Genomic DNA, 24,405 nt, shown 5'->3' with positions numbered 1-24,405 from the left:
CCAGCTTCAAGGTTTATTTCAGTAATTTATAAGACAAAGCAAGTCATTAAGCACATTGAGCCTTTATACTGTGTGTGTAACTTGGAACCACGCAAAATAGATCCATATTGTTAATATTGGCACAGCTTTAGTACATCTTCCCTTTCTGTGAAGAGAAAATAGAGATGTGCACAATAAAAATTATACTGGCAGAGTTCAGCTTTCACTTTCTTGGTAGAACTTCTGCTCTGTGTTTGTCCCAGGTAGGGGATTACTTTTGTTCACCTGAAAGCACGAGTTCTTAGCCAAACACAAACCACCATTTCCCAAGAGGAAAATCATCCATCCCCATCCCTTGAGACCCTCCAGACAAGGAGAGAGACTCCAGCTGAGAAGCACAGCAAGCATTGTGGAGTCACAGCCGACACAAACCAAATAATGTTCATTTCCACTGAGCAGAACCTGATACCCAAACACAAAAGCCCTTGGTGGGAGGTATTGGGGTGCCAGGCCTTCCCTGGTGTCCTCACCCACAGGCTCCTGCATGAGGCAGACATTCACACCACTAAGATTCACCAATATGGTGACAATAACAAACTGCAGTGGTACAGACAGGCTTTCTCACCATGATTTTTGTGTTGCTTTTTCTTCCACCACTCTCCCATGGTAACTTTCCCCTTTGCAACAAAGAGCTGCAACTTCACTCCAGGCTGGGATCAGCTCCAGACCAGACCTCTCCAACAGCCACTGTGACATCAGGTGACAATGACCCTGGGCTCAGCAGGGAGCAGCTGAAACCCCAATGGGGGTCCAGCCATGCCATCAGGAGCTGTCACAGGGCAGGGGTCTCTGGAGAGATTGTTTCACAAGTGGTTCCCTTTTGAGGTAGTTTGGGATGTTCTTACTCTTCCACCATGGGCTGAGCCCATTAGAAAGACCTCTGGGTCTTTATTCACATTTTTAGAAATGTCTCTTATTCTCTAAATAAAGACTATCAGTGCAGCCCACATTGTCTCTCTGTGGATTTATCTATGAGATGACTCAGCTTTGAGGCTCATGTGGTATTTTAGAGTCTCTGATAACCTTTAATGCCTCTCTCATTTAGCAGTGAAATTCAAGTGCTGCTTCTTGAGAGCCTTTTGTGAACCCCAGAGGTTGCATGATTCCTACAGGCTGATTATTCTTTAATGTCTATGTGGGCTCCCTCCAGGCACAGAACATTAGCTTTGCAATGCTGCTCTGAGTTTATTTTAAAAAATTTATTCAGATGGTTGCCATGAATTCTCAAAGCAGAGAGAACATCCTTCTACTTATTAAATACAGCTCTCACAAGCACAAACCAGATCTTTTTGCAGAGTACATCTATCTAACAGAGAACTCCTGCAGTTCTCTGTTCTTTAATTAGTTCTATATGCAAAATGCTCCAGTGAAGAAAATAAGGCTGGGATTTAGAACAATATAATGAAAATCCTTCCATTTAGTGCCCAAAAGGCTGAAACAGCAGCTTCTGGTCCAGCAGTGACTCCCACACATTGCAGTGGATGTTAAATGCAGTTCTAAAGGAGCGACTGTGTCTAACATGTCTCAGTCACTGCTCCCAGCCGGGCAGGATGCACTGCTGCTGCTGTCAGCCAGGCAGGATGCACTGCTGCTGCTGTCACCCGGGCAGGATGCACTGCTGCTGTCAGCTGGGCAGGATGCATTGCTGCTGTCACCTGGGCAGGATGCACTGGTGCTGCTGCTCCCAGCCGGGCAGGATGCACTGCTGCTGTCAGCCGGGCAGGATGCACTGCTGCTGCTGTCAGCCGGGCAGGATGCACTGCTGCTGCTGTCAGTCAGGCAGGATGCACTGCTGCTGCTGCTGTCAGCCGGGCAGGATGCACTGCTGCTGCTGTCAGTCAGGCAGGATGCACTGCTGCTGCTGCTCCCAGCCGGGCAGGATGCACTGCTGCTGCTGCTGTCACCTGGGCAGGTTGCACTGCTGCTGCTGTCAGCCGGGCAGGATGCACTGCTGCTGCTGTCACCTGGGCAGGTTGCACTGCTGCTGCTGTCAGCTGGGCAGGGTGCACTGGTGCTGTCACCTGGGCAGGATGCACTGTTGCTGCTGTCAGCTGGGCAGGGTGCACTGGTGCTGTCACCTGGGCAGGATGCACTGCTGCTGCTGTCAGCTGGGTAGGGTGCACTGCTGCTGTCACCTGGGCAGGATGCACTGCTGCTGCTGTCAGCCGGGCAGGATGCACTGCTGCTGCTGTCACCTGGGCAGGATGCACTGCTGCTGCTCCCAGCCGGGCAGGATGCACTGCTGCTGCTGTCAGCCGGGCAGGATGCACTGCTGCTGCCTGTGCCCGCTCCCGCAGCGGCCCCACCGGCTCATGCTGTGCCTCGGGCAGTACCAGCCATCTTCTTAGCCCAAAATCCGGCCCACCTGCTTTGCCCAGCACGACAGGAGCTGTTGCAGAGTCTCCCCCACGGCACTCGTGTGTGGGTGGCCAAGCGAGATGCAGAGATCGCTCCTGGAATCCCACAGCCTCCCACGCCGCACACCCCGGGGAGATCCGGGCGCTTGCGTTTTGCCTCTTTCAGCTCTTCCTTCTCCTCAGCCCCGCTGTTCCGCACTCTCCTGGCTGCAGCTGTCATTAATTCATGGAGACAGCTCCCCGCAGGGCTCCGATTACAATTCTCCATGGAGCTGGGCTCACATTATGCGTTACCTGGGAAAGGATCAGGCTGGCAGGCAGCAGCAGGAGACTCCCAAGGCTGGGCGGTGGCGGGGATTTCCTGCCTGCTCTCCTGGAGGTCAGGTACCAGGGAACTTCTTCATTCTTTGCATTCCCCCCACTCACACAACCTGCCGTCGTTTACATAAGAAGTCTCCCGGCACGGAGGCGTTGCCAAGGTGCAGAAGTTTCTTGCAGCTGAGACTTTCCAGGGCTCCGGTCAGAGGTAACTCAGTGCCCTTGCTGCAGAGGTCACAGTGAGTAATGGATGAGCAGTAATTACATACAAGCACTGCACAGGGCTTTATTTCCATAATCCCTGTAGATCTTCCCCCAAAACCTCCAGTTACTGCTATTGAGAGTTCAAGTCTTGATTTTGTCTTCTGATGGTAAAGGGTCAGAAAAAAAACTGTGTGGAGCAGTGTGGGGTCACAGTGCTGTAAAATGAAGATGCTCTGCTGCTCTGCGTTTCTGGCCATCTTGCCTTCTACTGCATGAGTTGAGGTGGGGAAAAAGTTGCCATGGGGTTGGTATGGGGATGTAACTAATGCTCTAAATACCAAACTTCATACCATGTGTTGGTATGGGGATGTAACTAGTGCTCTAAATACCAAACTTTCAGCAAAAGGCAATAGGATTCAAGAGCATGTGCTCTTGGCTTCAGTCTGTACTTTCAGAGGCCACAGTTGACCGGAGCAGAAAGGGGCACTTACCATAACTGAGTATGCTAGTGTGCCAGGAATGCTGCACGTGGCTGAGGTCCAGATGAACTTTCACCATTACCTTCCTAATAAATTTCTAACAAATGATCAGTATCAAAACTGAGACCCACCTGACAATCCAGACCTGCTGGTGCTTTGAAAGTGGGTCTCTGCTTGCCTGCAGAGAGGTTCTGATGCTGTCACTGTGTCCATTTTTCACTTTGCCTGGAATTTAAAGTCCAACACTGTACCAAGGAGCCCTTTTTTTTTTTTTTAACTGAGTCAAAGTTATTTTTAATTATTGCTCTTTGAAGCATACATGTGAGTGCCAGTCGTGGAATGGGTAGGAATTGCCCTCCCCATAGCACAATGCCCTAAAAAGATAAGCTAAACAGGGCAGACCCATTTTTCCCCTTAAAAGCAAGCATTAGCTTCAATTACAAAACACTTATTTGCAATCAGGTGTTTTTCCCTCAACTAGGAATAATAAGAATAAAGTGCACCTTCAAGTCAGGCTTCTCAAATCATGTAAACAGCTCATTTAACATTGCTTGTATTTTATAAATTCTCCACTGACTCCATTAACATCGCTTCTGTTATTTTAAAGACCATTTTCAAAAGGCAGCTTTCTGATTTATGTATTAAAAGCCTGTGTTTATGGCCTTCTGAGAACCACTGTGCAGATTACTCACAGGCTCTACAGTGTCTGGCCATTTTCCCTCAGGTATTCAGACAAACCCACTTGGCAGCTTGGTCACTGTGCTCCCAGAGTTCTTGTGCCCAGTGACATACAATTCCAGAAAAGATTCCTCAGGAGCAGGACAGCTTCTCTCAGGGGTGGGGATACTTCTGTAGCCAGGACACACAGCACTAGTAAAACACATCTTGGTAAAGCCCAGCATCATGGCACAATGAACATCTGTTTTGGCTGTGGAAGAAATCTGAGTTTAATTACTGGCTGCCTTATTCATGGTCTAGGTATGTAGTTTAGGCTGAATATTGTTCTCACTGAATTCTTGCAAACAAAACACAGTGAGATTTTAAATACAGCAACATCACTGGTTTGACTCAATGCAAACATTGGCTTAAAACAGTTTTGCCAAGGGATTTATATAAAGTCTCACTGAAACTGAATAATCTCTTCTGGTGATTCCTCCTGGCCCAGTCTGCAGCAGAGCTTTTCCCCACATGTTCAGGCTTTTTGTGCATGCTGACAATTGAAAACTACCTAAAAACAATGCCCTGAAGGTGCTGCTTGAAAAATAAATTCTTCAAAAGCACAGCAAGGACTTTGCAAATGACTGTGCAGGAATAAGACCAGAGTTTATGATTCACAAACTGTTCATTTAAACTGTCTACATCACTGATTGGCTCTTTGATGTCAGTGAAGATCACCCTTTTTCTGACCTCCTCTGAGCAGCCTACTAGGATTACACAGAGCCAGGAAAGACTCATGGGTGACAACTGCCAAGAAAGGAAGCAATAATTTTCTTTCATTACAGTGTATTTTTACTGTGTCACACATATAAACAGTAGAAATGAGTGCAGGAGTTTCACTGAAATGGTCCATAACATTTCCTATGGCTTTGTGCAATCACCAATTCAAATCTGAACACCCACATAATTTTTCATCTCAAACACTCAGCCCACCCACAAGAGGCAAATATTTGTATGGTTTTTTTATTGAGATGATATCAATCTGGAAACAGATGGACAGACAAGAGGAAGGGGAAATACATATTCAGTTAATAGGAGCAGTGAATCCTATCAGCCATGTCCACAAGGCAGCTTGTTACACACTGTGAGGTGCTGTCAGCTGGCCTGTCCAAGTGGAGGGCATGTCCAGAGTGTGCCTGGAGCATCCCAGAGCATCTGAACACTTGTCAATGCTGTGGCACAAACAGAAGAATCCACCAAACTGAGCCTTGTGATGAGAGTACCTGTGGATTTCCAGAGAAACATCACATATAACATATAAAAATGTCTGGCCTGGTGGTGGGTGTTAGATGGGGATGCTTTGCTTGAGATTTTCTAATTGTTCTTCAAAAAATTTAATCTGCTCCTCGAGGTCCTTCTGTTCAATCAGCAAGGAGGTCTTGACTTGAACAAAGTGCTGATAGTCCTGGAGCTGCTGCTCTGTCAGGTATTTGGCAAGGATTCCAGAGACCACACGTTCTCTCCTGTCCAGATTCTCCTTCAGGTCCTTTGCATCTTCCCGCTGGCGAGACAAGAGCTTGTGCCGTTCATTCAGCGATTGCTAATGGAATAAAAAACAAAGCAGCAACCATGAGAACCCAGCATTCCTGGCAGGCTCTGCTTCTTCATTTGGAAGCCACAGTCGGTTTAATTTAATTACTTCCTCTTGTGGGCTTTGTGTTCCACCTGAGTTTTTTCTCAATTCAGTTACTCATTCTTGTGGCTTGTAAGGTAAAGACGCAGTAAATGCCATCAAAGCTCACTTCTCCTATGCTGCCCTCATGAAAAAAATCAATATACTTAACATTCTGGTCCTTTGAAAGTATCCTGTAACAATCTTCAGTCAATTAGAAGCTCTTTAAGGTATGTATCTTTGTGTTTTGTGTGTTGCAGTTGGCCTGAATGCCACTATCATATTAAAAAGGTAGAGTGGCTTCTATTAAAAGGTCTGCGTTGATGCCAAGATGATTTTTTGCCTTTTCTTTTATATATCTTTTATATATCCTCAGTACTCTTAGCATGCATACTTGTAATTCCTTAAATCTGATAATTTAGCATAGTCCTGGTATTCTGGGGGGGATAGAATCTAAGAAAATAAAGATATTACAGAAGGTAATCTCACCCCTGAGGAGTTGCAGCTGTACTAATTAACAAAGATTAGGAACAGGCCTGCCCTTAACAGGCCACAGCGGTGTCCAATAAAGATGAGTGCTATAAGAGTGTGTGTTAGCTGGGTGAGGAGCTGGAGTTTGTTGGCTGTGCTATAAAGAAGGTGAGTACTGTGAGGAGCTGCTCATAAGAAATCACCAAGAAGGTATGGGAGCATTGCAATAAGATGACAAGGGGCCTGGACAGGTCGTGCTTAATTGGACTTCTCTGTCTTGGGCACCCACTGGGGTTGGGGAGACCCCAAAACACCGGAGTTGCCTCAGTTACACCTGGAAATAAGTGAAGTGAACAAATCCAGCAGCTCTGCTGTCTCTCACCTTCTCCTCAGGCTCCATGTTTCCATCCATCCTGCTGAGGGCATTCTGCACCCGGGCCAGGCGGCTGGACAGGCAGAGCAGGAGGCTCAGCACCTTCTCCAGGTCCCCAATGAACATCATGTAGCGCTCAAACTCCTGGGGCTTGCACAGGTCCCTCACCAGCACCTCCAGCTCCTCGCCCCACTTGGCACATTCCCTGACTTCCAGGAGAACCAGCTCCTGCTCTTCCCACAGCGCCTGCAGCCTGGATTGGAGACTGGCCATGAGTTCCAGCTGCAAAGAGAAAAAATAAAAAATCACAGGAACTGTTACTGCCAACGAGAATCTGTATCAGTTCTAGAGAATGGATTTTCTTCACATTGTCTTGGCCAAATTTTTGGCTTTTAAAATAATTTTAAGCTACAGGAAAGAAAAAAGGGGGGAAAAAAAAAAGCAGCAGTGTTTTCTAACCTGTACTTAATTCTCAAAGTCTGGAAAGCAAATTACTGGTAATCACCCTAGCTGCCGATATATTCTCTGGCTCAGAGAGCTTCCAATCAGTCAGAAGGGAACTGCAATAAAGATTACACCATGATTACACAGATTTGTTCTAGGACATGAGCATGAAGTCCCAGCTCTGTACCAAGCTTTGGAAGAATTGATTGGAATTTCACTTATCATATGCACAAAAAAAGTCAGCTCCATGGGCAAGTCAAGCAGGCCATGGTGCCTGGGTAGAAAAGTAATCACAGGAGGCTGTTTCATAGGGAAATTATATGGAAAAAGGCCTCAAGACTTGAGTGGGAGCATGCCATCAGTTCTTTAGAAGTTGGACAGTGCCACCATGAACAGCAGCAGCAGGAGGAGCCTCAGGAAGGCAGATTGTCATTACCTGAGATGGGGCATGGCTGGGGAAAAGCCCACCTAACTGTGCAAAGCTACATAATCACCCTTTCAAGCTCCAGACTTCTGTCACTGTCCAGCTGTGCCCCCCCTTCTCGGCATGTATGGAACTAATCAAACACTGGAATGTGCAGAAACTGCTGTCAGCTCTCAGAGTAAAGAATATTTCTTATTTAGGCTGCCGGTTCTAATTTATCTTACAGATTTTGAGATTAGAATTGAGTGTTAAATTGGGAGTTTGCTGCTGCTGCACTGGAGCTGGCTGTGCAAGGAAACCTTTAATGATGATAGATGAGAGATCTGAGTCAAATCAGGCAGGATTTAAAGACCACCAACTATGATCAATATGCCAGGACTTCACCTACTGGCAAAAATTGATTCAAAGTTACCTGTGAAATGTTATTGGGATAAAAATATCCATAGCAATAATGACATTAATAAGAATTTCTTTGTCATGATGGAAATACAGTGGTTCCTGTGAAGGTCATTTACATACTTTCTTAGATGTGATGTCATCTAGCTCATTTGTGCTGTCTCTGTTCCTCTTCAGGACTTGGTTTCTCATAGAGGCAGGATATTTGCTCCTTTGCTTGGTTTCATGTTCAGATTTTGGACATTCTTCTGGTCCATCTCCATGACTTTTCCTGCTATTGGAACAGAAAATAAATACCCAAAGCAAACACTTACACTTTTCTTCACTAACACTGAATTAATGGTTATATCCATCTTGACTTCAGGATCACTCTCCTCTCTTCTCACCACAGGAGGTCTTCCAAGTTTTTAGAAGATATAGAGCAAAAGATTTGCAGCCTAGGTCTGTCAGAGTCCCTTTAATAAGGAACCACTGAACCTCTTTTCTTCCATTATATACCCTTAGCCTCAGACATTTCTTGGTTGTAAATCAGAAAGCAATATGTTTTTCTAACTAAACAAAAATGAAACAATGTGCTCAAGTTCATCTTACTACTCTCATACTAGTATGGATAGTATCTGTACATTAAAATAGACCAAAGTGCTGGATAATTGGCTTTGTCTACTTACTCGTTCTCCTGCACATGCTGTGCCTTTCCCCTTTTCCTGCGGGATTTATCCAGCATGGCAATGTTAACAGGAAACAAGCCCTCCATCAGGTCCAAGGCAGTTTTTCTAAGAGGATGAGGCATGAGAATGTCCACCAGAGACCTGTCTTTGGCAATGATCTCCAGAGCAAGCTCCTGGTACCGCTGGTCCTGGGGAGGCAGCAGCCTCCTTTGGGGCCGGTGTGTGTCCCTCTCCAGGGCACCATCATTGTGGTTGCTGTGCATGGGTGTTTCCTGGCCAAGGAGACCTTTGGCTGGATGTTTGTGTCCTTGGTGAGGCTGAGCTGATGCTGTGTGCTGATGCATTCCCTGCTCTGGAGAAGTTGCAGGCTGCTGCTGCTGCTGCTGCTGCTTGAGTGCAGCATTCCCACCCAGAGACTGAGTTCTGCATTCCTCCTCCACTCCAGCACTCTCCTTGCTTCCACCTCTTGGGACAGGAACGGGGGTTTCAGGAGTCTGCTCCTTTTTGTCCTGACCACACCCATGTCCAGTTATGTCCTTATGTTCATGATTCTTGGGTGCATCTTTCTCAGAATCGTGGACACTGTAAGGAAGAAGACAGTTCCTTTTATTTGAGACATTCCCTCTTGTAACGGATTTTTTGCAGACTGTTTAAGAGCTATGATCAGATGTTTCTGATGGTATGGTTCTGTCTGGAACTTTCAGTTACTTTTATGCTAAACTATGAAATTTAAGAAAAAATTCAATTTCTTTTTTTCCATAAGCCATTCAAGTCTCCAGAAACCACTGGAATACTTTTGAAAGAGCGGAATTTTTTTTACTACAAAAGAGTCAACATCACTGCCTTGCTGAGACAGAGTTCAGATGTTTATCTCCCTCGATGCTCCTCAAACTAGCAAAGAAAATATGCAGTGTTAAACCACAACCTTCCTAATTAGTGATGTGTAAATGGCACAGATTTTTTTTCCTTTGACAAAACACACCAGAATCCCCTATTGCAGCAGTCCTGATCACACAGATTCTCCAGGACTGGGCATCTCCGTTGGAAATGCTGTTTTCTCCAGGCTCGGAGGAGGGAGCTGTGATCCCAGAGATCTGATGGAGCAGGGACAGCTGCTCCAGGCTGGCACTTTCCGCGGTGGAAACGATTTTAAAGGCTGACCCAGAGAGCAGCGGGGGGAATATTCCCTTATGGACAACGCAGGGTCCCGAGAGAGAAGGGGGAGCAGCGCTGGGTCCCACCCTTGGGCCATGGCTGTGCCCAGCGCAGCCTCACCTGGAGGTGCCGGGGCAGCTCCCACGGCGCCGGCGCGGGGCTGCTGCACATCTGGCACATCTGCACGGGTCCTGGAAGGGAAAACAGCACACTGGGGCAGCCAGCGCTTCAGGCGAGGCAGCTGCTTCATTTTGCTCCCATGGTTGTTATTCCCACAAAGGGGAGCTGATGGTAGAGCTCCAAGTACACTCACTGAGGTTTGTGCTTTTTCATTTGCTTCGTTTGGTTTTTGGGGTGTTTTTTTGTTTGGTTGGTTTTTTTTTCCCCGAGGAGGAAAGGTTTGGGTTTTGTTCCCTTTTTTTTCTTAATCTTTGGGGGTATTTTTGTCTACGTCTTTTTTATTAATTAAATTGCTATAACGCTCTTCCTAGGTAGCATCAATTTTTTTTCCCTGAGAAAACCAAAATACAGCTGTCAGCAAGATACCTCTACTGTCATAACAATTCAGAAATTCAGCATTGGTGGAAGTTTGTCTGTCTCTTCAGTAGGATAATTTTAGTATTAGTAAATTTTAGGATAATTATTATTAATTATTTATTTTTTGGCCTTTATTTTCTTTATTCTCCTCAACAATATTGACAGCTACTGTCTTTCAAATTCAGAAGCCGAAAAATGTTGGTCATTTATAATTCTCCCTGTAATGACCTTTTTTTGGGATAGGGCTCTGATTTTGTTGCTGTCATTAACAATAAAGACTACTGGAGCACAAACAGCCTCATCCAGCATACAGCACACGCTCTCTGCAAAGGCATCTTCAAGTGCCAGAGTCCCTCTTGAGTTTCTTTATGCCCCCTTCAGGTACTGGTGTCTTACCTGTGTGGAAGAAGGAGTGGATTTTGGTCTCTCAGGAGCTCTCCCTGATGCAGAACCCCCTGCCTGTGGGAGACTTTCAGCAGATGGACACTTGCTGGTACAGCTCCTGTCCCCTTGGCTGGGATCATACCTGCTGCTTACGTTCAGTGGGGGAGCAAAAGGCAAAGGAGGAAAAACATCTGGTGATTTCTGTTCAGAGAGAGGTTGGCAGAAAACATCATCATTTTGCATCTTCCTGCTTCCATTTGGGTTGGAAATCTGGCCAGGAGAACCTTTGGGATTTGACAGCCTCTCCTGCAGGGGTGGTTTATGCAGTGGGAGGTGTTGTGACCCCCCTGGTCTTTGACTGATCTTTCGTTCCATGTATCTGATCAGTGCACTGTGCTGGATTTGTTTCAGCTCTGTCCTGGAGACACTTGAGCTGGAAAATGCCTTTCCTCTGTTCTCCAGATCCCTTCTCCTGGATGCCACTGTACCTTGCTCAGTGGTTTCATCCCTAACTTGACTCCATGATACCTCCTTATCCATTAGGTGATTGAGCTTCTCAGGCTCAGAGTAGCACAGTTTCTTTTGCTCTTGGGTTACCCTTTTCCTTCCCCCTGCTTGACCTTTTTGTGGCCTCCTTATTTCTTCATTTCTATTGAAACTTTCCAAGGATTCTAGATGGGAGGGGGAGCAAGGAACAGGTTTGGCATCCTCACTTGCACTGGATAACGAGAAAGACCGAAGGTGTTCAACCGATGGCCTTTTAGAGGATTTCTGTCTCAGTCTGACAGGCAAACTCATCTGTAAGTCTTTTCTTTTAAAGGAGGTTTCTTTGAGAACTTTTTTCTGAGCCACTTTAAGTTTCTCTATGTAGTCATTCTGGAAACTCTCTTCTGTGAATGAGGCAGGACTCCTCAAAATGAGATCTTTGTTCTGAAGCTGGAGATCATCGGCACTGCGCTGATGGTGGTGGCTGCTCCTCTGGGGCTGATGGCCTTCTCTTTGTATCTCTACACACTGTGCTGAGGGAGCATAGCTGCTTGATGGAATTTCCTTTGGTGAGCTCCTTGAGTCCTTGCTGGGGTGCAGGAAACTGGTGGTTTTCCCTGCAGACAGATAGTAAAGCATGGGAGTTGCCTGCCTGGTTATTTGCTCCCCAGCATGGTCCTCCCGAAGCTGTCTTGAGAGCTCTGTTTGAAATACAGGCTGGAGTTTCTGAGCAGGAGCTTCCTCTTGCTCCAGACATGTGCTGAGGTCAGGACTGCTGTTGTTACCCTGCTTTCCTTTCTGGGCTTCACATAATGACTGGGATGTGGACTCTTCCTTTGGTCTGAAAAAAGCCACTTGGCTTGTGCCATCACAGCTCTGCTTCCTTCCCTGACCCAGCTCCTCACGCTGAGGCTGCTCCACTTCCACAGCATTGCAGCTGCAGGACAGTGGTGATCTCTGCACTTTGTTTTGCTGGTTTGGGACTGGTTCCCTAATATTGCTCATAATTTGTCCTTCAGAATCACAGCACTGATTTTTGTCTGCATAACAGTTCAGCTTCCTGGGAGCATTTTTATTTAGAAGAGCATTCTCCATATATTTTAGTTCCGAGCTATCCTCAAACACATCCTGATCCATGTCTGAATGCCACTCAGTGTGGAGTGGGCCCTGAGCACAGGGCAAGGACTCTTTCCTCTGGCTGGGCCCTGGCACAGTGCTTGGCAGAGCTGCTCCTCTGGCACCTGGCTTACACACACCCCTGGGACACTGTTTGACTTCCTGTGTATCATTAACAGCACTGGGCTTGGAATGTGCTTGGTGAGAGGATTTGGAGTTCATCTCTTTGGGAATTTTGTTACCATGACCTGAATTATATGCAGAAAGTATTTTGGGGACATTCACCACAGAGTCTGTCTTTAAGTATTCTTGAAAAATGAACGAAGAAGGTCTCCTGAAAACGTGTTTGCTTCTCTTTGTAGGTTGTTGTGATGGGCTCCACTCTCCATTTTCCTCTGTCTTTAATGGCTGAACTTTTGATACCTTTGTAAAATCAGAAGGAAAGCCCTTATTTTCCAGAGGCTTTTCCCTAAGAGGCCCTACACCTTGCTCTGTGACTGCATCCCAGTGCTGACTCCATGGTCCCTCCCTGTGTGCTGGCTGCACGCTGCCCTCAGTGTGCCCTGCAGAGCCTTTTCTCTCTCTGGGTGTGTCCAAGGGCCTGGTGGTGATGGTACAGCTCTCGAGGCACCTGGGAGGGGACAGCAGAGCTGCTGCCAGGGCTGCAGGGCCCTGATTTGGAGTCCTTTGGGCAGGAGTAACTGCACAGCCCTGGGAGCTGCTGTGGGTGCTCAGCTCTGGTGCCTTGGATGCCTGGGGGGATCTGAGGGCAGAGTGGGCAGCACTGAGGTTATAAATTCCTGTCACATATTCTGAGTCCATGTATGGGGCCTGCTCTGGAGGCACACACAAATATTCACCTTGGCACAGTGGTGTGGGGTTCTCTGGGATGTTTGATCCTCCTGAGAAAGAGCTGTAAGCAGAGTCTGCCCTTCCAGGGAGGTGCGAGAGATGGTCCATGCTGCTGACTGACTTCACTGACAAAAGATGATCATTTTCAGGAGAGGCCACAGGCTCCACCAGCTTCCCAGCTCTGCCACCTTGCCTGTGAGTCCATCTTTCTATCTCATTCCCTGCTGAAGTCATGTTGTAGTATTTCCAGAAGTCCAAGTCTGATTAAAAGCTCCCAACCGAGTTGTTAGAAATGAACATTTTTCTCTACAGTTACATTCCAATAATATCTAGAGGAAGCTAAAAAGAAAGAGAAATGTGTGAAAAAGACTCAGTGGGAGGATTCTCCTGGCACATCTTGGCAAACCTTTCCCAGAGTCCTAGAAAAAGGTGCTTGAGACTGACAGAGCATCTTGATGAGACATTCTGCTGTCAGTCCCGAGTCACAGATTTTAAAAGGTGGCCAGATATTTATGGCTGCAGCTCAGAACTCCCCTGCAAACCCCCAAATGGAGTAGGAGAAAGCACCAGCATAGAGTTCATGTACAACAAATACAGATTTTGCAGTCTGGAAAAGAGCCTGTGTTTATCAGCAGCACCTGACAGTTGCTCTCTGATTGCTGTGCATGATGCCCAGAGGTTCAGTTTAACAAATGGATTTCCACAAGCAGCAGCTCAACAGGCCAAGAGAAGACAAGGAGGAGATTCTCACACCAACAGCCTGACCCTCTCAGCCCCTCTGCCAGCTGCAAACCCCCTGACCTGCTCCCAGGCAGGAGGCACCCAAATAAAAGACTGAACCTGGAACCAGAGTGGTGCTAACCAGCAACCTTGGTTAGCAATTCTCATTTAAACCAGCTCTAGAACCAATTAGTTATTAAAAGAAAGCAAACAAACAATAATGAAAAGCTTCATCAACAAGCTGCTGTAAAAGGCCTTCTGAGGAGACACAAACTGTGTCCAGATCCCTCCAGAATATTACATGTCTGATTTATTCATAAAGGTGGAACTCACCAGACACTAATCTGCCATTCCCAATATCATATTTCTGTGGTGGGACCTCAAAAAGCTGGCAGAAAGAGAGGTTTCAGGGTGATGTTTCTCTTTAATAAAAAAAAAAAAATCACATTCCTGCCTTGTTTCAAAGACAGTCCTGGTATCATTCATTTTGAGCCAAAGGAAGAGATGGATAGGAGCCAAAATACACAAGTTAATCTATAAATGAAACTTGGACTGGTGGGGCACACTAAATAAATTAACTAGTTTCTGGGAAATGAAAACAGCCTAACACCACAAAGTGGTAATTTGCCTTCTGGTTTTTTGGTTTTTTTTTTCTGGGTGCTTGCCTTGTTTTTTAACATTTTAGTAAGAAACTAATTCAAGGATGTCTGGAGTTCTCTCTGTCTTTAGATGATTTAAAACAAAGCTGTGAAATTTAATTGTCTGTCTGTGAATAACAGGGTCACAAAGGAAATAGGAAACATCGGTGGCTGGTGATGCCATTCCCCATCCTTTTCACCATGAGGAATTTAAAGAAATAAAAACCTAAGATACTCAGTGAAAGGAAAACATTGGATTTTTTGGAACTGCTGAGGAAAAAAAGCATTGAATGACTGCAGTGACACTCAGTGCAGATGGGAGAGTCCCATGGTGTCTCCAGTTACATTTCCCAGAGTGACCTGGAGCTCTGGCCCATGGCCGTGACCCCTGGGAGAGCTCAGCAGGACCTGGAGGTGCTGTGGGTGCACAGGATCAAACCCCACAGGAGCCACATTCCACAGGAGATCCAGAAGACAGATTGCTCTGTCATTCTTATCTCCCTTGTTTTAATTAAATTTTTCTCCCAGTGGAACCTCTCCAAGCAGCTCTTGCTGTTGGTGCTGTAAACAGACAGAGCCAAGTCCTTGGCTGGGATGTGCTGGTGCAGTTCCATGGGAGCTCATGGAGCCACCCTGATTTACAGGGAGAATTTGGCTCTAACTTTTCACAGCAATGTCTAGAACCCAAGTAACTGCTGTGATTTAGTTCATGTCTATCAATGGAAGTGCTCTCCTGGTTTCCTATACCAGTCATTCCCAAGATCTCTTTTCCCCCATTGTTTCAAGCTCCTCATTGGATTTTCAGTGAAGTTGGCAATACAGAGAAGAATTTTTGACTCAGGATTTGATGATAACACCAGAAATAATAGGAAATATCATTTCAGTATCTTAGAAAACTGAGGTAAGAAGCTCTTACTGATACTGAAACACACCTTAGGAAAAACTTGTCTTGTTTCTTTTGAAGAGGATATTTCCTAAACCCTGGCAGCAGAATTGTTTATCTCAATGTGTTCAAAGAACTATGTGGAAACTGCCCTCTCTTTCCCATGTAAGAGAAAATCATGCATGCCCTTAAAACTCAGCTGACATGAGTGATGACATTATTGCTCTCAGAGGGGAGGTGGCAGAGCTCCCTCAGGGACTGGGCTGCCTCTGGCTCTCAGACACATTCTGGCAAGGCTGGAATACAATGTGCCAGTCCAGACCCACTTGCTTGCATTGTAAACCACTGGAAGCAAGAAGAAAAATGTTAAATTAAAGTATATCAGAACCAAAACCACTGAAAGATTAAGGGAAGTGTATTAACAGTGTAAGAATGCAGGGAAACATGTCCACTCCACTGCCCAAGGAAGAAATGAAGTCACTATGAATTTATTACGTTCCAAAGTTGTTTCCTTGTTGTTTTTTGTTGTTAAAAACAGAGGCTAACTTTACTTCCATCCACATCAACCTGTTCTGTTCTAGGGAAAGGTGATTTGCATTGCACAATCTTGAATTCTTTGCAACCAACTCAGTATGCCAAAGCCTCATGTCTGGCAAATTAACTCTGTACAGAGAAAACCTAGTGACTCCAGACCACCGTCAGTGAACAACTCACCTGTCTTATAAGATTTATTATAATTATAGTTTGGTCTTGTTTGACCTCATTTAGAGTTTGCCAGGTGCCATAATTGATCTGTAACTCACCTGCACTGATATACCATGCTTGCCCAAACAAATCATCACCCATCAGAAACACAGGTACTCTCTCTATCTCTGATTTGCCCTCAACAACCCAGGAAAAATGACCCCTGGCATATAACACAGTCTGCAACAATTTCTGCACTTGTGGAGCTCCCTTGAAGTGACCAACACAATCTTTGCATCATAGAAACAAGAATGAGAATTTTCCTTAATAAACACAAGCAGAGTTCAAACCTTCTTAGCCCTCTTGTTGTGTAATTGCCCTTTTTATATAGATGGCTCCATGAAAATAAAGGGGAAACCCACAGCTGTTGATCTGGATCAAACTACATTACACAAGTGTTCTCCAGAGGAGAACAAGTGTGCAAAACACAAAGCAAACACCTTGACAACCTCCCAGTAATATGTCATGTCCACATTAGTGAATGACCTGTTCCTTATCAAAGGGTAAACACTGGATGTAAATATTAACTGAAATTCTTCAGATTCCAGTCTGTTGCACAGGCTGCAGCACCTGACCCATCTGCTCCCCAGACCCTGAGATTTCATTGCTACCCAGAGATCACCTGAGGGATTCTTGCTTTAGCAGGTAATCCTCCTGGCCTTCCCAGGGCAGAAATCCCTGGGGAAGTCAGGTGCAGGATCCTGGGGAAGTCAGGTGCAGTCTGTGGCATCCCAGAGACCTTCAGCAGCTCATCACTTGGTGATCTAGCACAGGTCTCCATTCAGGTCTTCCTGGACAGAAACTCATGCCCTTGCACAACATGGATGCATTCTCAGTGGCTCCACCTCTGAGATATGAGATGTCTGGAAATCAGAGCTGCTTCTTTGACCAGACTCTGAAATATCCAGAAATTCCAGACAAATGTCTGAAGTCTTCAGATCCCATCCCTTTGACATGAGTGTTGAAAGGGTGAGAGAAGTGGAAGGACACTGCATTCAGGGATGTGTGGCTGGCACTGTCTGTGTGCTCAGCATCTCTGAAAATCACTATTTCTCTCTTTTTCTGCCTTTTCTTTTTAACAGATACTTTCCCTTTGTTATTATTTGTTTCTAGCCTATAATCAACAATTTTCTAGCCTATAATCAACCCTGCTACTGGGAGCCAGGGAAGTCAAAGTGTCACACAGTCCCAAAAGAGAGCCCAAGTGGGATTTAGAGGAGGTCTATGCCTTGTGTACACAGAAATAAATTTCACCATAGTTTGAGGAATGTAAACATTTCCAGTAAGACCCACGGATACACACTTGAGGCCTTCTGGAGCTATCTAAGTGCCATGAGAAATTAAGAGAAGGATGAAAGTAATAATAATAATAATAATAATAAAAAAAATCCATCTGAATATCCCCTTCTTTGTGTAGGGGCACAGACAAACCTTCCTCACCCTGCTAGGCCAGGCTCTCTAAGGAGGAACAGATCCCTGGTGAGCAGCAAGGGAGCTTTGCTGGAGCCACAGTACCAGGGTGGGTCCATCCTCCACCTTCCTGGTGTCACTCCCAAGGGATGACATCCCACTGATGCACTGGAGCATTTGGCATGTGCCCAACATGCCTATGGGCTGAGGAAAGCTGTGGCCCAAATAAACTGCTTGTGGAGGTGAGAGCTGTGGCCCAGACTCTGGCCAAGGAATTAATGAGAAGATCAGGTTTGGCAATTCTTCACAGCCCTGAGAGAGACCTTTTCTGAGCACCCAACACAGTCTGACCTTTCAATTAGAGCAGTCACCCACTGCATACCTCTCCATTGTCCTTGAATTCCCTCACTTCCTTATTCAGCCTCAAAAATTTCTCTTGGTTTCCATCAGCATCAGTCTCTATTCTATTAAACACCAAACACTTGCTGTTTCTTCTAACTCTGGAAGTGCTTCTCAGAAAATGATTTTGCCAGAAATCAGGGTTTCATCCCTAATGTATGCATTTCTTCCTAACCAATTCCATTTCATCCCTTTTAATGTCATCATATTTTCCTTATTTCTTTTTTAAATCTAATCAAGTTCATTTGATGCTATAAACTTTGCCCCATACTGTTTTTACAGGCTACAAAAACACCACCAAGAGAATTAAAAATTACAGACTCTAAAGTACTAAAAATCAAAAAGAAAAAAAAATCTAATGACACTATTTAGTTTTAAACATATGTCTTTAGAATTACTATATATATTATTAAATTAACTAATTAATAGAATAGAATTTAATTAATATCTATAATAAAGATGTTTACTTATTTCTGCCATGTTGACTGCTTCCCAGCAAGGCTGTCCAAGAAATATCAGGGAAAAATAAAATTCTCATAGTCCCTCTGACCTGTCCCTGGCTGCACTGAGCTTCCCACAGCTTAGGCAGCAAGTCAAGCTCACAAGAGAAGAAACTGACCTTTAAATAGGGGTAATCCATTCCACATCTGCTTCCACTGACATGGTTTTAGCCCCGAATCCTATGAGTTGGTAGTTGGTTAGCAATCTGTGCAAGCACACTTTAAAAACAGGTTCATTATTAATTGCCTATAATTAGAAAAACCCAAGTGCTTATTCAGGCAGTTTCACCAGCAGCCACACATCCCAAACCCAGTGTATCCCAGCACTGCTGGATCAGAATTTGCCTTTTCCAGCTTTATCAGAGCTCTGGGAGAGCTGACGCTCACTCAAACTCACTAGTGAGGGTTGGCTGGCTGGGAAGTGTCATGATGTCATCTTATCTTTGAAGAATTGTGGTTTTCTGGCACCTACATATGCTTTATTCTCATATAAAACTATTCTCAGAAGCTTTATGGATGGCTCTGTAATTGCAGTCCTAGACCCCTTGCCAGAGCAGCACTGCAGATTCCAACTTTTACATGCTGCTATGTTTTCCATAGACAAACCTGCAATGAGAACAAACATTCCTGCTGCAGCTCCAGTTTTAGGCAAGGATGGATCCAGAGGCACTGACTGGGGAAGGAGCAGTGTCCAGTTCACCTTAATGAAGTGGGATTATATATATATATATATATATATATATATATATATAAAATTTATGTTTATATAATTTAAATTATGGCTTCAGATGGATCGAAAAGTTCATTCTCTGCTCCCTTAATGTACAAAGAAGCTTTTTGCTGAACTTTGCAAGCTCTAGGCTGTGTTCTATGAACTTCATGAAGATACAGAAACGCACTCTCTTCACTGCATTCCCAAAGTCATTTCCATCTAGGGAATCCCAGTTAAAATATGGGACAGAGAATCCCACCAGACCTTCCCAGAGCAGAGGGTGCTGTGGTCAAGCTGGCTCGCCTAGATTATCCCTGAGAACAGGAGAGCACAGCTGGAAAACTTCCCAACACTGACCACAGGTGAGGAGGAGATTGGAGCCATGAGGGAATCAGAGAGAAAGTGAGCACAGGGGTGGAAGTGGGGCTGCATCCAACAAAGCAATATCCCTGGACCTCAGAGTGCATCTTACAAACTTCAATTCTGGTCTGCCACACCAGTAGGACCCTGCCTTACCATGAAATCACTGGAGTCCCACAGCAGGAGCAGAATCTTCTCAGCACTCCTCCTAACTACAAATTAATTTTTTCAGTACCTTACTACCCTCAGGAAATCGTGTAACTTTTCCAGTCTTTCATAAAAGCAGTGTAAAATATAACTGGCAAACAATATTAGCACTTCCATTTTCTTGAATATAAATCAAGGATTATGAAGTCATGCCAATTAATGTGGAATTTAAAAAAAGTCCTTCTTATTTTAACATAGGAGACAGAAACTATTCCTTTCCAGAGGATGTCTGTTTTCAGTCTAATTCATCCAGATGTTAAATATAATTAAGCCTGCCTTTGGGCTGGGGCAGACAGTAATGCAATATCCAGTTACAACAGAACATTCCACTGGAACAAGAGGAAACCACCAAATATACACAAGAAATAATATATTAGACTGCTCTGTTCCTTTGGCAAATATTGCATTCCAGTATTTTCCCATAGCTATTGTTTGGGCAGGATTCATTAGTGTTTATGCTTAATCTCACTAAACATATCTCTGGTCTCCACAACAAAAAATGAAAACCTGGATTAGTAGTTAAAAATAATCTGGAAATATCCAATAGTTACATGAGAGCAGGTTTAGTGGTGGGATTAGGGGCAGAAATCAAACCCTTGGTCTGCCAAGAGCATCACAGAATCACAGAATGGTTTGGGTGGGAAGGGTCCTTAAGGATCACCCAGTTCCACCCCTGCCAGGGACAGGGACAGCTTCCACTGGCCCAGGGTGCTCCCAGCCCTGCCCATCCTGGTCCTGGACACCTCCAGGGATCCAGGGACAGCCCCAGTAATCTGGGCAGCCTGTGCCAGGGCCTGCCCACCCTCACAGGGGAGAATTTCTGCTCAGAATCCAAACTGAACCCACCCTCCTTCAGCCTCCCTCCAGACATGCTGCAAGACTGGCAGGAAATGGCAGAGGAAAAATGCTGGGGGAGCATAAATTAATTCAATTCTGGGAAAAGGCAGCACTCAGAGCTTTGTGAGACTTTCCCCAGGCAGGTGATTGCAGGACAGGTGCTCACCTCTGGTAACAGGTGAGTAACTCAGAGCAGTGGCAGGTTCAGTGACAGGGTCTGCTGGGGACATACCAGCAAGGGACCAAGGAATTTCCTGTCAGGAGCACTTCATAGCAGCTAGTCCCCATCCAAACAGAAAACTGTGAGTTTCTGCAGATCCACCTTTCTATATTTAACCCATTCTACAGAAATTTCCCCCTGAGCTCCCAAATAAATCCTCTATAATCTGCATTTCACCATTAGCCTCAAACATTGCCTGTGCTGGAGAATCATTAAGTACATTTTGTACCAAGGTACTCATTTCTGTGTGAAAATGTCTACCTGCCAGACCCTTTACCTGACCTAGTTAACACAGACCTAGATTTTATTTATTTAAAAAAACCACACACAACCTGTACACTCAAGGTTAGAGCAGAGCTCCTGTGACTGTATCAGACTCAGGTGACACTCCAGACTGCCCACAGCAGGAGTGCAATTGGTCCCTTACACACTACAACACACTGCTAATTTTAACATTTTAAAGGTATTTTTTTCTGTTACAAAGTCAATTCTGTCCTCAATTGTTTGGTTACATTGACAAATTTCCTTATGACAATGCCACCTTTCCCAGTCAGAGATCCTGAGGACAAGCCCTGAAGGTTCAGGTGGTCTGGTGCAACCACGTGTGCCTAAAACAGCTTCCAGCCCCAAGTTAAACATTTCAAAATGTGGTTTTAATATTTTCCAACACACATCCTGCCCCTTCCTCTGTTTCCAGGCTGGCTGTCTCAGAGGGTGCTCAGGTGGGAGTACCTGGACTTGGGCAGCAGATGCAGCTGAGAGCTGAGGGGAGAAAGGACTGACAGAGAGCACAGCACCTGCTTGCCCAGCATTTCTGCTCTCCCCACATCCTCCAGCTCCTGCCTGGCCCTGGAGGGGCTGATGCACCAGGTTCAAGGCATCCCTCCCCTGTGGGGCCTCTGGCTGCCCAGCTGGGATGGCACACTCTGCACCTCCTCTCTTGCTGAGCCCCCCAGACCCCTTGGGTGGCTGCCACAATGCCATGGGCCCCCGGCCTGGCACCCAGCCTGGCACCTGCGCCACAAGGCCACCAGCAGCTGGCAAACCCCAAACCAGGGATCACACAAACTGCACCAAGCCCTCTGAGGGCCAAGGACACTGTGGTGTCCCCCAGCTGCTCAAGGGACCTGCTGAGATACAGGAAAACCTTCTTGTCAGGAGAGACGAGTGAGCTCATCCACCATGCACTGTGGCCCTCAAAGCTCTGCAGCTGGGATCTCCCTGAATCCCTCCCCAAACACAGGCACTGACCCACAGGCTAAGGAGCAGCTCCTCAGACCATGGATCAGCAGAATCATCTTCTCCAGACTTACAGCAAACACAATAGAAACACCAGAGTAACCAGAATGTTCTTTTGATTCTTTTCTTGCAGAAAGCAAATACACAAGCAGACAGCACAGCAACTGCTGAAGGCAATATGTACCAGGTACAGACATCTAAAACACACACACACATACACAATACATAAACACACACAGAGATGTTGTTTGGTTTTGTTAGAATCACAGAAGTACAAAATGCTTTGGGTTAGAAAGTACCTGAAAGCTCATCCAGCTCCCCCCTCGCTGCCATGGGCAGGGACACCTTGCACACAGCAGGTCAGGTTCCTGTTAGCTCCAGACTCTGCAGGCATGGTCCCAATGAGCTCAGACACTGCCCATTTTCCACCTCCAAAATTCTCTCTATGAAACAGAAGCCAATGCTCTGCTCCCACATCCCAGCTGAGAAGATCTGACAGTCAGTGAAGCAGAGCCTGTGCAGGTCACAGCCTGACAGCTCTCCATGCTCCCAGGTGTCATTCCCTGTCCCACCTGTCCCCTCTGACAGCTCTCCATGCTCCCAGGTGTCATTCCCTGTCCCACCTGTCCCCTCTGACAGCTCTCCATGCTCCCAGGTGCCATTCCCTGTCTCACCTGTCCCCTCTGACAGCTCTCCATGCTCCCAGGTGTCATTCCCTGTCCCACCTGTCCCCTCTGACAGCTCTCCATGCTCCCAGGTGTCATTCCCTGTCCCACCTGTCCCCTCTGACAGCTCTCCATGCTCCCAGGTGTCATTCCCTGTCCCACCTGTCCCCTCTGACAGCTCTCCATGCTCCCAGGTGTCAGAGGCCATTCCCTGTCCCACCTGTCCCCTCTGACAGCTCTCCATGCTCCCAGGTGTCATTCCCTGTCTCACCTGTGCCCCGGGCTGTGCCATTGTGGCCATGCTGGCTGCAGGGTGGCAGTGCCAGGCTGGCAGTGCCCTCTCTGTGTGCTCAGGGAGCAGAGCAGGGAGCAGAGCAGGGCACCAGGAAGGCAGCACGCATGGGCTGGGTTTATCTCACCAGTCAATCATTAACCACAGGGCTGTTCCTGCCCCAGCTCTTGGCCGGCTGCCACCACTCCCACGTGGGCACCGCTGAAAAATTCCATGAAAATGCTGCCAAGGCCACAGAGGAGGGGCCAGGTGAGGCCTTTCCAACCCAAAACACTCCTGTGCATCCCACCAGGATCCCACTCCAGGAGCATCCCGTGCTGTCCCCAGCCTGAGGTCACTGCACCCTGCCAAGAGCCCTTGCTCTGGGCAGTTGAGAAGCACTGCTGGACAAAAATGAAATAAATCCAACTGAAAGGAGTTAGATATAATCCAACAAAGCAGCTTGAGATTATGTACTGTTTTCTTAGAGGGAGAGAAAAAGGGCTGTACAGTAAAAGTTAATGCAGCTCAAGGCAACTCTGAAGCTGTGATTTCTATATGCCACAGTTTTTGTTTTGTGGGGCTTTAAAATTATTTCTAAATATTTTCTTCATAAAAGTGCACAGAAAGCACAAAGGCTTTCATCTGTGTTGTGTGACTCTGAATCAACTCAAGCCTCTGCAATAAGTTCTTTCTGCCTCCAAATGTATGTGATGAAGCCTGATATAATTTATAATGGCCTTATTCAGTGAGATGAATTCCCACTAGTTTCCAGATGGGCTTAAAAAATAAGCTGATTTTGTGCCACTATTTTTTCTCTCAAACTAAGCTGGATAATGCCATGCAGGCCAGAGCTCTATGATTTGTTATGTACTGTCTCTCCAAGGAGCAGTGGGCATTCCTTCCACATTTCCCACAAGTATTAGCTGCTGACCTGTGGGTGTGTTGGTTTTACACATTGGGAAGGACAGAAGGGGGACCCAGGCTGAGCCTTTGGGCTGTGCCCGGCCCCACCCTGCTCTCCAAAGGCTGTGCCAAAACCATCCCAGAGAGCTTGGAGCTGGCTTTGCTGGACAGGACAGGGATCCTTTGTTGGTTCTCTCAATCCACTTCTCCTGAGCAGGAAGAGCCTCTGGACTATTCACTGATTATTCATTTAATTAATATTTCAGGTTTTTCTGTGAGCAACCACCCAGGCTCCCCTTCCAAGTCCTGTGTACAAACAGACAGGCCATCCCACAGATCAGTTTTTTTCACCAGCACATGTGTCCAGTAAGTCCCCAAGTATGGAGAAAGGCTCCTGGCAAGTTACTCAGTAACTAACTGAGGGTTTAGTCATTGCATTTAATGGCATTTTCACACAGCAGTGGCTGGTATCTGATCAAGTGTAGGAGGAGAGGGGACATTTCCAGCAGTCTGAGAAATGAGAAGGAAGAAAATCCTGCACTGGGGAAAAGGCAAAGCTGAGCACTTCTCCTGCCAGTGATGAGCAGAGCTCTGCTCTGGGGGCAGATCTGGCAGCTCCACTGGTGCCTCCTCTGCACAGGAGCTTTTGTGCATTCCTTTTG

At 46.2% G+C, this 24,405-nt stretch overlaps 1 protein-coding gene across 1 annotated transcript; it reads right to left on the bottom strand.

Moving 5' to 3' along the window:
- Positions 1-5,059: 5,059 nt before the first annotated feature.
- On the bottom strand, positions 5,060-22,970 carry LOC139597639 (protein Shroom1-like). Its single transcript, XM_071443153.1, has 7 exons — positions 22,838-22,970; positions 10,591-13,371; positions 9,778-9,848; positions 8,503-9,084; positions 7,958-8,108; positions 6,580-6,852; positions 5,060-5,654 (listed from the first exon to the last, which is right to left on the bottom strand). The coding sequence occupies exons 2-7, from the start codon at positions 13,264-13,266 to the stop codon at positions 5,400-5,402; spliced, it is 4,008 nt and encodes a 1,335-aa protein (XP_071299254.1). The 5' UTR covers positions 13,267-13,371; positions 22,838-22,970; the 3' UTR covers positions 5,060-5,399.
- Positions 22,971-24,405: the final 1,435 nt, after the last annotated feature.

Source organism: Agelaius tricolor, unplaced genomic scaffold (assembly GCF_023055355.1).
Source record: "Agelaius tricolor isolate 1412-34295 unplaced genomic scaffold, bAgeTri1.0.p SCAF_18, whole genome shotgun sequence".
In the NCBI taxonomy this organism is placed as follows: Eukaryota; Metazoa; Chordata; class Aves; order Passeriformes; family Icteridae; genus Agelaius; species Agelaius tricolor.
The sequence above is the reverse complement of the archived record's forward strand: the minus strand, read 5'-3'. Positions and strand labels throughout refer to the sequence as shown.